The 12,674-nt window shown below is 40.6% G+C and overlaps 1 protein-coding gene across 2 annotated transcripts in view; it reads right to left on the minus strand.

The window, feature by feature from the left end:
- Window positions 1-3,385: 3,385 nt before the first annotated feature.
- The window catches only part of RCAN3 (RCAN family member 3), a 38,493-nt gene continuing 29,204 nt past the window's right edge, over window positions 3,386-12,674 (minus strand). For both annotated transcript variants that reach the window (XM_069078466.1, XM_069078467.1), the window contains exons 3-5: window positions 10,832-11,005; window positions 9,199-9,370; window positions 3,386-8,401 (exon numbers count right to left, since the gene is read on the minus strand). In XM_069078466.1, the coding sequence (XP_068934567.1) occupies window positions 8,217-8,401; window positions 9,199-9,370; window positions 10,832-11,005 (531 nt within the window). In that variant the 3' untranslated portion in view covers window positions 3,386-8,216. The remainder of the gene's footprint in view (window positions 8,402-9,198; window positions 9,371-10,831; window positions 11,006-12,674) is intronic.

Below are 12,674 nucleotides of genomic sequence, written 5' to 3' on the forward strand. Positions count from 1 at the left end.
AAAGTTCCTACCAAGATTTGTACCTTTGGCTATTTTTCCCTTCAAGATATAAAAGTACCACCTCATTAAAAGTCAACAGTTCTGGAATTAAAGCAACTGACACCATCATCATCATCATCAGACTAGCATTTATAATGTTTCATATACCTGACCCCATTTCATTCTCAGAACAACACTAAGTGGTGACAAATAATTGGAAATCTAGGGGATGTCCATCAATTGGGGAATGGCTGAACAAGTTGTGGTATATGTTTCTAATGGAATACTATTGTGCTTTAAGAAATGATGAGCAGAGAAAAAATATCAAAATTCATCTAGAAGAACAAAAGGTCCAGGATATCGAGGGAATTAGTGAAAAGAAATGCTTTGGAAGGTGGTCTAGCCATACCAGATCTTAAATTGTATTATAAAGCAGCAATCATCAAAACTACTTAGTACTGGCTAAGAAACAGAAGAACAGATTAGTGGAATAGGTTAGGTACACAAGACACAGAAGTCAATGATTATAGCAATCTAGTATTTGATTCAAAGACCCCAGCTTCTGGGATAAAAATTCACTATTTGACAAAAACTGCTGGGAAAACTGGAAAATAGTCTAGCAGTAATTGGGCAGAGACCAATGTCTGACACTGTATACCAAAATAAAATTAAAATGGGTACACATTTTAGATATAAAGGTTAATACTATAAACAAATCAGGGGAGCAGGGAATAATTTATCATCAGATTTATGGAGAATGGAGGAATTTATGTCCAAACAAGAGAAAGAGAACATTATAAAATGCAAAATGGACAATTTTGACTACATTAAATTGAAAAGTTTTTGCACAAACAAAACCAATGCAACCAAGATTAGGAGGAAAGCAGAAAACTGGGAATTTTTACAACTAGAGTCTCTGATAAAGGTCTCATTTCTTTTTTTTTTGCTTTTTGGAGGGCAATTGGGGTTAAGTGACTTGCCCAAGGTCACATGGCTAGCCTTTGTGTTAAGTGTCTGAGGCTGGACTTTAACTTAGGTCCTCCAGACTCCAGGGCTGGTGCTCCACTCAGCCACCCCTAAAGGTCTCATTTCTAAAATATACAGAGAACTGAGTCAAATTTACTAGAATACAAATCAATCCCTAATTGATAAATGGTCAAAGGATATGAACAAGTGGTTTTCAGAAGAAGAAATTTAAGCTATCTATAGTCATATGAAAAAATGCTCCACATCAGTATTGATTAGAGAGATGCAAATCAAAACAGCTCTGAGGTACCACATCACACCTATCAGATTGGCTAACATGACAAAACAGGAAAATGATAAATGTTGGAGAAGATGTGGGAAAGCTGGAACACTAACTCATTGTTGGTAGAGCTGTGAGCTGATCCAGCCATTCTGGAGAGCAATTTGGAACTATGCTGAAAGGGCTATAAAAATGTGCATATCCTTTGACCCAGCAATACCACTTCTAGGGTTATATCCCAAAGAGATCATAAAAATGGGAAAAGGACCCACATGTACAAAAATATTTATAGTAGCTCTTCTTGTGGTGGCCAAGAACTGGAAATTGAGGGCATGTCCATCAATTGGGGAATGGCTGAACAAACTGGGGTATATGAATGTAATGGAATACTATTGTGCTATAAGAAATGATGGAACAGGCAGACTTCAGAAAAACCTGGAAAGACTTATATGAACTGATGTTGAGTGAGGGGAGCAGAACCAGGAGAACACTGTACACAGTAACAGCCACAGTGTGCAATGACTGACTTTGACAGACTTAGCTCTTCTCAGCAGTGCAAGGACCTAAAACAATTGCAAAGGACTCATGATGTAAAATACTATTCACATCCAGAGAAAGAACTGTGGAGTCAAAATACAGAGCAAAGCAGACTATTTTTTTTGTTTTTTTTTTTCTTTCTCATGGTTTCTTCTATTTGTTTCTTCTATGCAATACGACTAATGTGAAAATGTGTTTAATAGAAATGTATGTATAGAGCCTATAACAGATTGCATGCCATCTTAGGGAGGGAAGGGGAGAAGAAAATTTAAAACTTATGGAAGTGAATGTTGAAAACTAAAAATAAATAAATTAACTAATAAAAAACAAGAAATGATGAGCAGGCAGATTTCAGAAAAACCTAGAAAGACTTACATGAACTGATGCAAAGTGGAGTGAGCAGAACCAGAAGAGCATTGTACACATTAACAGCAGTACTGTGTGATGATCTACTGTGAATAACTTAGCTTTTCTCAGCAATAAGATGATCTAAGACAATTCTAAAGGACTTATGATGAAAGGTGGTGTCCATCTCCAGGGAAAGAACTGGTGGAGCCTGAATGCAGATCGAAGATACTTTTCCTTCACTTTTGTTATTTTTCTTGTGTTTGGTTGTTGGTTTTTTTTGTCTGTGTTTTCTTTCACAGCATGACTTACATGGAAATGTGTTTTGCACGACCACACATGCATAACCTATGTCAAATTGCTTGCTTTCTCAATGAGGAGGGGGTTGGAAGGAGGGAGAGAATTTAGAACTCGAAATTTTAAAAAAGAATGTTAAAATTGTTTTTACATGTAATTGGGGGAAAATAAAATATTACATTTTCAAAAATAATAACAGATGCAGATAGTGTAAATATTGTGTGTTTTTTTTTTAAAGCAATCGGGGTTAAGTAACTTGCTCAAGGTTACACAGCCAGTTATTTCTGGGTGTGGTGCTGAGTATCTGAGCCCGGATTTGATCCAGGTCATCCGGACACTGGAGCCGGTGCTGTTACTCGCTGAGCCACCTGGCCGCTCCTAAGCAATTGGGGTTAAGTAACTTGCTCAAGGTTACACGGCCAGGTGTTTCTGGGTGGGTGCTAAGTGTCTGAGCCCGGGATTCGATCTCCAGGTCTTCTCAACACTGGAGCCGGTGCTCTTACTCGCTGTGCTACCTGGCCACCCCTAGTATAAATATTGTTATCCTTGTTTTACAGATTAGGATATGTAAGCTAAGAGAAGTTCACATAAATGCCTAAGGTTTCAGTTGTTAATAAGTGTTAGAATCTCAGAGGAAAGGGCATGGACCTCAGTTTAGCGCAAACCCTGCCTCAAACAGGACTTTGCTTGTTAATCTCTCTGATAAGTGGTCATCCAATTGAAGACAAGTGGCAAAAGTTAATTCAAGACTTTATGGGATAGTTCACTGCATTTTGGGATGAAGTTTCCCACTCCCCCCCACCTCCCAACTTTTGTTTTTGGCTTATTCTATTACAAGTGCAGCAGAAGTTACCCACCTTGAATTCTGACAGAAGCCTGAAGTTAAGGCAAAGGACTGCATATCACTCACTGTTTTTCTGTCTTAATTCAATCACCTTCATTTCACTGACCACATGAAGAAATCATCACACAAAGAACTCATTGTGTTATTTTAAAAAAATTAACTTTATTTTTTACATTTCTGAAAAACAAAAATTTCTTAGCAGGAATCAGGAAGCTTCCAAAAGGATTACATTCTGCTTTTGCTACCTTTACAGCACAAGGTACATGAATGTCCTTGCAGCACAGTATGCTCAACAGTCACTGATAACACACATACTAGACTTTCTACACTGAAGACCATCGCCTCAAGGACACTACAACGTGGACAGAGTGTATAGGCATTACTGACATACAACACACCTCCCAGGACCCCAGAGGGAGGGAGGGCCTTGAAAACGGAACACAAGCTCAAAGTCGTAATCAGGGACTGCAGCAGTCACATGGAAGGGGGTGAACTGGGAGTTGGGCGAAACAGTCTAAAGAGACCTCGATTCTTATAGGCACCATCTTAGGACAGGAGAAGCAGCTGAAATGGACATCAGTACATCCTTTAAACACTCTTTCTGGTTTTGAAAAACTGCAGGAAGAGTAACAGAGAAATCACATGGTACAACAATGACAAGGTGTCTGCCTTTATGTACCCTTTGTCTCATTCCCAAATCATGGCCATCAGGGACTTTAAATGAGTAAAACAATGGGGAAGACCCCCACTTACGTGAAGAGGCAGACCTTTCATCATAATGAGGGTGTACATTTGGGAAAAGACCCTGTAAGGAGTATAAGAACTCACTGGGCACATGATTCGACTTCAAGAATCTGGGGGAGGGAGTGGAGAGAAGCAAATAAGCACTTACATAGCACCTACTGTGTGCTAAGTGCTTTACAAATATTATCTCATTTGATTCCAGAAGGAAAGATACAGGGCCAGAAGAGCTCCAATTCCAGGGGCCTAAGACAGCAGGGGGTCAGGAAAGATTGTGGTTTTCACCATCTGAGGAGCCCTCACTCAGTAGGAACAGCCTTTCCAATCTTGGCGCACACTTTTCAATTGGTGCCAGTAACCTTTTTGTCAATGAGTCTAGTGATTAATGTTTTTCAGCTGGCTTTAATCTCTGCCAGTTAAAGCAAAGGCCTCTTGGCCATCTAAAACATGTTTTCAATATGCAAAAACAATGGTTCTCCTTACAGAAAGTGACTAACTCATGTTACAAACATTATGGCAGAAAGGGAATTATGCTATTGAGTCAGTATATCTAAACACTGTGCCAAATCTTCAGATTTTAGACAGACTTCTCTAGAAAAGAAGCAAATAGTTGCCCAAGTCTTGACTCCCTTCTCTTGTCATGGCCAATATAAATTTGGATTTTCAGTACTAGAAAATGAAATGCAAAATGTGCTCCCAGAAGGTGGGGCCATACAAAGCAGGAAAAAAAGTGGTTCACAGAATTTTAATTCATGTCATACAATATAAGGTGTACAACTCTAGAGAAGAGAGAAAAGTGAAAAATGAACAAGTACGAGGAGATCATGGGGAATGTTTGATTACCTACTGCTTTTGTATACTGGTGACTCTCACTTTTTGACTAAAGCTACAATCTAACAGGACCAAGGGATTCTGGGAAGCCTCAAACACATACTCAATCCCAGGTTCCTGCTTGATTATCCACCATAGCTCCCTTCTAAGGTGAAGCTTGCCCTCCCCAAGGCATCCCTCTCCCTCCATTTCAAAACACGAAGCTGAAATTCCAGTCTGCTGTAAGATATGCCCCAGAGAGACTTCCACATGGTTTCAGGGACTTATTCTATCACAGCAGACACACGTTTTAAGAATAACATTTACCTTAAAATCTCACTACAATTCTGTTCTGCAAAGACCAATGCACACTGCTGGTGTGGCTGACTACTGAGATGATATTTAAACAGACTTCCATCATGCTCCTTTGTACTGAATTATAACGTTAAAAACCCACAAAACATCAAAGCTCGTTTATGACTCAGAAACACAATTGCCAATGATGGGTGAGACTGCACCTGCAGACTTCTCTCAGGCTGTGGAGGGAGTTCTTGCATCCTGCTTTCATCCTTAAGGGGCTCAACAGCATCAGTTTCATTTTTCCCTCTTGTGGAGCTCTTTATAGGGGGATTTCAAGTACTCTTTGGAAGTGAAGTAGGTAATTTTGTGCCCTGCTTTCTGGAAGTGCATCCTCAGTGCTCAGCAGTTGTTCTGAGGCTCTGTGGGTATTCTGCCTCCATGGCACAACTGGTGTGAACCCGCCTTCAGAGAACCAAAGGCAAATCCCTGGAGGACAAAGAGACCTGAGGCCTCTCAACTGAACCCATCACCCATGGAGTGAACAACAGGGGGCAGAAAGGGCAGCTTCCTTCCTGACCACTCTAGGATTCATATTCAAATCAATCACTTTCTCTCTTTCCACCCATCTCCCCCTAATACGAGGCATGTTTTTCCTTCCGAAAATTCTCTAAACAAATTGCTTACTCATATAGAGGTTATAAGTTCCAGAGAAAACATAGATAGCCATTAAAGTTATTCAGACTAGATTTACAACAATACAATTTCAATAGCAAAAACACTGCAGGGATTTGGTAAAAGAAGAAAGTGATGCATAGGAGAGAGTTCTTTATTTTTGAAGATAGTTAAGTGAGCAGGATGCCTAATTGCCCCAAAGGCAGAAGCTACAAGACCCATCAGGTTCCAAAGTGATTCCAATAGTGAAAAACTGAAAGGTGTGGATGATTTTTACTTAAACATTCACCTGGCGAAAATTGTGCACTGGAATTGTCAATGTGCCCCTCTCACAAAAACAAACAAACAAAAACACAGAATGCTGGCATTGGGAGGGGCTTTGGAGAGCTTTCATTTTATAGATGAGGAAACAGAGGCCTCATGAAGTGACATTTGCCTCAGGTGACACCATGGATCTCAGAGGCAGGGCTAGGATTCAGTCTTTGGATTCTTGGTCCAATGTCTTTTCCAAGTGTGAGCCAAGCTGATTCCTTCCCTCAAAGCTCTACTGAAAGTTCGTTTAAAAAGAATTTACTTTCTAAAAAGGTTTTTCAACTCATCCAACATTCTCAAAAAAAGGAGGAAAGCCAGCTGGCACCACACAGAGACTTCAAAGTGATTCTTATCTCACTGACATGACATATCATAACTGGCAGGTAAGGGTGGGAGTGGAATGAAAATGAAAGCAACAGATGTGATCACATGGACTGTGGCTGCTGGGAAAGTTATGACAGACCAAGGCTACTTGTGAGGAATCTGAATGTTCTCCAGCAGATTTAAAACATGTGTTGTTTCCTTACTGAGAGGGGCCTACTGGGTAAGAGCAATAATGGCACAATCCTGAATTCAGCTTCACGAAGTGAATTCATTAAGTGGTTGCAAATAAGCTACCAAACACTGATCGGAATTCAAGAAATTGATTAATCACATACTTCTACCAAAATTACATTAGAATTTAGCAGTGATAGGTTCCAGAAGCAGATATGTGAATATATGTCTATGTCTATGTATACGTGTGTGTGTGTGTGTGTGTGTGTGCGTGTGTATCCATGCACCTAAGAAGTCTAATACAGATTCAGAAGGTGGAAGGACCAGGGACATATGGATGATTAAAAAACAAAATATCTACAGTAAAACTTAAGCCCACAGAAATCTATCATTAGATAGAGGTAACTCTCAACAACAGGTACCAGAAATCTTGGGAGCTCGCTGAGGGGCACTTCCAAAGTTGCTTTTCCTCTGAGAAGGATCCCGTGCACAATTGGGAAGCCATTCTGTGCTTTAGTAAACACAAGTAGGCACACTTCATCCCCGAAGCAAACGTGATGAGTCAGCTGATTGCTTTTCTCCCCACCACCGTTAGAAACAGAAAACTAAGAGCATACAGACTAAATATTTTCAAATTACAAACCACCTTTAGAAAACTGATCGTCTCTTTTTCTCTGGATTATGGGACAAATATAACCAAACGCACGTAACAAAATGAACAATCTCAAGGACCAGTGGTTAATACAACAGTAGAGAAGTTAACAGACTAACACCAAACGGCTGAAAATATGCTTTTACTCTAGACAGGAACACAGTTAACTGCAAATGGCAATCTACGATTAGCCATCTGACACCACAGTCAATCATGCCTACTGGCAAGGTGTCCCGCAGGGACCTAGCCTCTAAGAGGGCGTAGGCATCAGGAAGGGGATTCTGTGTATCTCTTCCCTCCAGACTTTGTTAAGGGTAGAGGACTAAAATATGCACATGGAGAGATGCCAAAGTTTTCATCAAACAAGGTGAATCTGGCATTTCTTTCCAAAAAGTTGAAGAAAAAATACTTTGAAATGGGCCGATTCATTTTCTATTAATTCTCCTAGACATTAGATTTCTAGCCGTGCAAAAATGTTAGTATATACTGAATAGCATTAATATTTGATCAATATATTAGTTAGAAGCTAGTATACCAGTACAAAAATACCCACGCTGAACTGTTAAACTAGAGACTATATTTTTAAATCCATAAAATGGTACTGTACTGGGTGAATATAGTTCCAGTTTTTGGTACCCCATGCTACATGATATTAGAGAAGTTAACATTGCTGGAAAAAATAAAACCAACTTCCTAATTTTCCACTATTAAAATGTCAGAGATGCTACATTGGGGGCGGTACTATTCTTTAAATTAAAGTGCTGTTTAAAATATCATCTAAATTTTGAACATGAAAGACAATCACTAGTAAAATCTGCTGTTATCCTGTACTATGTATAATGTACTCGACTTTCAGAACAGCAAGGACTGCTAAACACAGCATCTCCATCCCCCTCACACTTTTACTGACCTAGGTCAGCGTCAGGGGCCAGAAATCTACTCTTCATGACCAAGACCATGTGAGGTCACTCCTGGTGCTGCTGCCTTCACAGCGTACAGCCAAAAGCAGGGGGTTCGCTTCGTATCGTCGAAGGTGCTTCGGGGCGCCTGGTCGGGGCAATTTTCTGTTTGGGATTTTTTGTTTCTTCTTCCTCTTCAGTCTCACTTTCACAGACATGAACAACCACACTCGGGGTAGACTCAGTCCCTGCATGAAGCTCATATTTCTCTCCTATAGGAGGACAAAAGTCAAGAATGGGGTAACAGGTTCCTTGAAGACAACACACTGGGCTGTTTCACAAAATATGTTTAACAGGAGTAACAGATGAAAATCATGTTTACTTCAAGCTGCCCAAACTTTGCCCCTGTGATCACGAAGATGCTTAGGAATCTCTGTAAGCTCATAAGAAGATACTGAATTTTGGAGAAGCAGAGATCAACTTTTCCAGTGCCATCATTCTACGTGTGAAGTCCTGGCCCTTTAAATAAGGTCGGTTCAAAGAGAGCAGCCTGGTGCTCCAAGGGGCAGAAAAGGAGTTTTTGTGTAAAGAAAAGAATTAAACCAATTGGTAAAGAATGCTGTTTTCAAAGGTGAACTACTGTTTGTTTGTTTGTTTTTTTAAGTTTGGAGAGATCTCAGCTTCTGAGTTCTTTTTTATTTTTGAGGGGTAAAAGGCTAGAGTTAAGTGACTTGCCCAAGGTCACACAGCTAATAAGTGTGTCAAGTGTCTGAGGCTGGGATGTGAACTCAGGTCCTCCTGTTTCCAGGGCCCACAGTGCTCTATCCACTGTGCCACCTAGCTCTGCCCAACTCAGATCTTATATGGTATTTCTTCTGTTCTTGTGAAGGGAAGACAGAAGAGGTAGAGGAAGAGACAAGGAAGCTGGACAGAAAGTGGACAAGATAATATAGCAAACAGTGGCTTCCACGGGGACCTCATGCCACATGCAGCCCGTGCGCCAGGCATGGCCCTCAACATTATAGCTGCAAAAAATCCCCCCAAGCCCATGCAAGGCTGAGGTCCTTACCGGGACCCAGCTTGGAAACGGCACAAAGTAAGTCGTAGTTTATGACGGGCATCGCATCTTCACCCTGCTTCCAACCCACAGGAGGAGAGGCTGGTGGGGAGATCAGGAACTGTTTGACAGGCTGCGGGGGGAGCAGATATGCTTTATCTCCTGGTTCGTTAGACATCTGGACCTGGGCAAGGAGAGATCATTAAGAGAGAGAACAAAGAATGACCTGGTCAGCTGGGATTCCCAGACTTTCTATCAATAATGCCCAATCGGGACATTAGATCCCCATAGTACTAATATAAGGAAAATGAAAAACTTTCTACTCCAGCACTAGAATGATACTAAAGGTAATCCATGAAGCATGTGAGGTGCTGGGGCCTCAGCCATTTTGTTCTCCACTTCCTCTTAAAGAAGGCTGGACAAAATAGAATGTATGTCAGTCTATATCATTAGGTACTCTGCTCAGGAGGATGGGAATCAGTGAGTCTCAGTGGGATACACAACATTCTAATCACATAGAAAAAAATATCTGACATGTGAAAAGAAAGAAATGTATGTTTATTTGCTTTCTGAAGGGCAATTGGGGTTAAGTGACTTGCCCAAGGTCACATGGCTAGTTTTTTTGTTAAGTGTCTGAGGCCAAATTTGAACTCAGGTCCTCCTGACTCCAGGGCCGGCGCTCTATTCACTGAGCCACCTAGCCGCCCCCAAGAAAGAAATGTAAATATACTCAAATCATGAAAGAGAAAAGGAAAAGAGTTCCAGGGTTCATTTTCAACCAGTTCCTCCTATGTGACTCCAGCTAAAAGGGAAAGGACACCACTGGAGAGATTAGGATACTGCATCCAGCCAGTTCTGAATTAGTTACAGGTGCACTTGCCTCAGCAATGTTTAAATTCTAAATTGCCATGGAAGCAAAGAATAGGCCTTGGGGGCATCTCCGCAAACCCCCTTTTTTACAGATGAGGCAAAGGACTTGTCCAAGGTCATTAGGGAATGGCAGAGATGGGGCTTGAATTCCTGTCTTCTGGTTCCCAGAGAGACACACTGGTGGAGGTGGAAAGGATCTCAGATAGGCTGGTCCATATTCTTCACTTTGTGCACAGAGGAGATGAGGGTCAGAGGGATGGCCTGTTCATACAGCTAGTTGGCAGCAGAGCTGGGGACCACACCCAGGCCTCTGTACTCTTCATCCGGTGCTCTTTCATCAGGCCACAGCTACGGACTTAGGAAGGACCTCAAAAAGAGTCTGCCTTCCCCCCTGCATTCAACAGGTGAGGAAACTTAGAAAGATTAAGGGACTTTGCCTAAAGTCACATAATTGACCTTAGGCAGCTACTGGCGCAGTGAACAGGTGCTGAGTCAGAAAGACCCGAATTCAAATCCAGTCTCAGATACTTATTAGCAAGTGACTTAACTGTTCTCTGCCTCATTTTCCTCATCTGTAAAATGGGGATAGGAACAGTATATATCTCCCAGGGCTGCTGTGAGGATCAGATGAAATAACAGCTGTAAAGCACTTAGCACAGTGCCTGGCACAGGTAAGAGCTGCATCCATGCCTGTGCCCTCCCTGCAAAAGGTATCTCTTACACACCAGAGGAAGGGACAAGTTTACAGGAGGATGCAATCTGTACCCTGAAGTACCTGTGCAAAATAGAGTTTCAGCTTCTTCCCATCGAAGTCTGTCTCGTGAAGCTCTATTCGGGCTCTTGCCGCTGCTTCAGGCTTGCTGAAGTTTATTCTTACTCTTCTAAAGCTTTTAAATAACTGAAATGTAACTTGGTCATCATAGATTGTAAAGAGTGATTCAAATCTCTCCTAAAATAAGAGAAAAACTGTATTAAATGGAAGGAATTTTCATTCACTGGAAATACAGAGTAATGGCACACAACGTCTACCATGAACACTTTTATACTCAAAGATAATTAAGCTATTTACATTGATATCATTTTCACTCTCACAATTGATACCCTTTTTTTCAGACCCATGGGATTCCCTAGGTTGCTAATTTGTTGAATTTCTCCAAAAGGCTGTCATTTTACAGATATGCCTTGGTGAGCCACTTTATTTGCCATTAAATTGGTACTGGATATACTGGTTTGTAAGTTCCACCCAAGCAGGAGGTGTGTCTTATTTAACTTCTCTAACATCTCTCAGTACTCACCATCGAGGCAGACCTGAAGGTCTGGCTAAGCGAAGGGTTCACTCCAGCCATAGTACCTTCTCAGAGCCACCCAGTCCTCCACCAAAGACATGTCCCCTACAGAAGACGGGCATAACCCAAGCCCTTTGTGATTGTGGTATGAGTGTCTCGCATAAGTCACACCAGGCTATTCAGTAAAATCTGATTTTCTATTAAAAAGTGAGAATTAGATACTTTCTTTTGGGTAAAAATAGCTATGCTATCTGGATCAAGCTTGACAATGAAATTTTCTTGAATTCCTCCTCATTAATGAAAAGATAGATATAGAAAAAATCCATTTCAATTACACAAAGATAATAAAGATTACATTTCTTTACCAGTTACCTTCAATGTTTTCAGTCAGAATTCAGTTTCTGTTTAAGTATTGTATAAAAATGGAATTTTATTGTATGTACTTAGCACCTTTATAGATGTAAAGTGAGCAAATTTTTGATGTTGAGGAGAAACCCTTTCCCCTCAGTTTGTATTTTCTCACATTTCCCAGTCTCCAGAAAAGTCTGAGTTCAAATGTCTACCCTCAATCACTTAAGTACATCAGAAAAAAAATTTAATTTCAAAAAGAAAATACATTAGCTTCAAAACTAAATCAGATTCACATTCCCACAAACAGACCAAGAGCCAACTTCATGCTGCTCAGATCTGTAACTCACAGATAAACCAACAAGAACATTTTCACGGTTTGGAAATTGGCATATGAAAAAGGAATACAGAGACTGAAAATGCTAACATGTTAAAAAACTAACAATCATCATTTGTATCTTTTCTCATCAACATTAATATCATCCCCCAGATAAGTAAAATTTATCTTTCTTGTTTAGGAAATACCAAAGTTGAGACTGTGAAATATCAAGCCAATGCTTAACTGATGTCTTATTTTAGAAGCATTTTAAGAGCTCTAATTTAGAATCTAAATGCCTATGGGAGGTAGGAAATATCCACATTGGACAGACTAGAAAAGGAGCCAAGGAAGAATCTCACAGGATGTTTAAATAAACACAGAGCTTTGTTTAGTTTTTACTACTACAACAAGAAGAATTTGTGTGTCCATAGCACTTCAAAGTTTGCAAAATCTCACAACACACAATGTGTGTTCCTCACAATAATCCTGGCAGGTAGGTGCTCTTACTATACCCATTTTACAGTGGAAAAAACTGAGGCAGGCAGAGGTGAAGTGACTTGCCCAGGGTCACTCAGCTAGGCAGTGTCTAGGGCTGAACTTGGGAATTCCTGACTCCAGGTCCTGTCTATGCTCCCTCTACTAGCTACCTCTATACAGTCAGAGAG

This window comes from Petaurus breviceps, unplaced genomic scaffold, assembly GCF_028583685.1.
Source record: "Petaurus breviceps papuanus isolate PSGF00001 unplaced genomic scaffold, PetGlider_PUasm1.0 91041, whole genome shotgun sequence".
Taxonomy (NCBI): domain Eukaryota; kingdom Metazoa; phylum Chordata; class Mammalia; order Diprotodontia; family Petauridae; genus Petaurus; species Petaurus breviceps.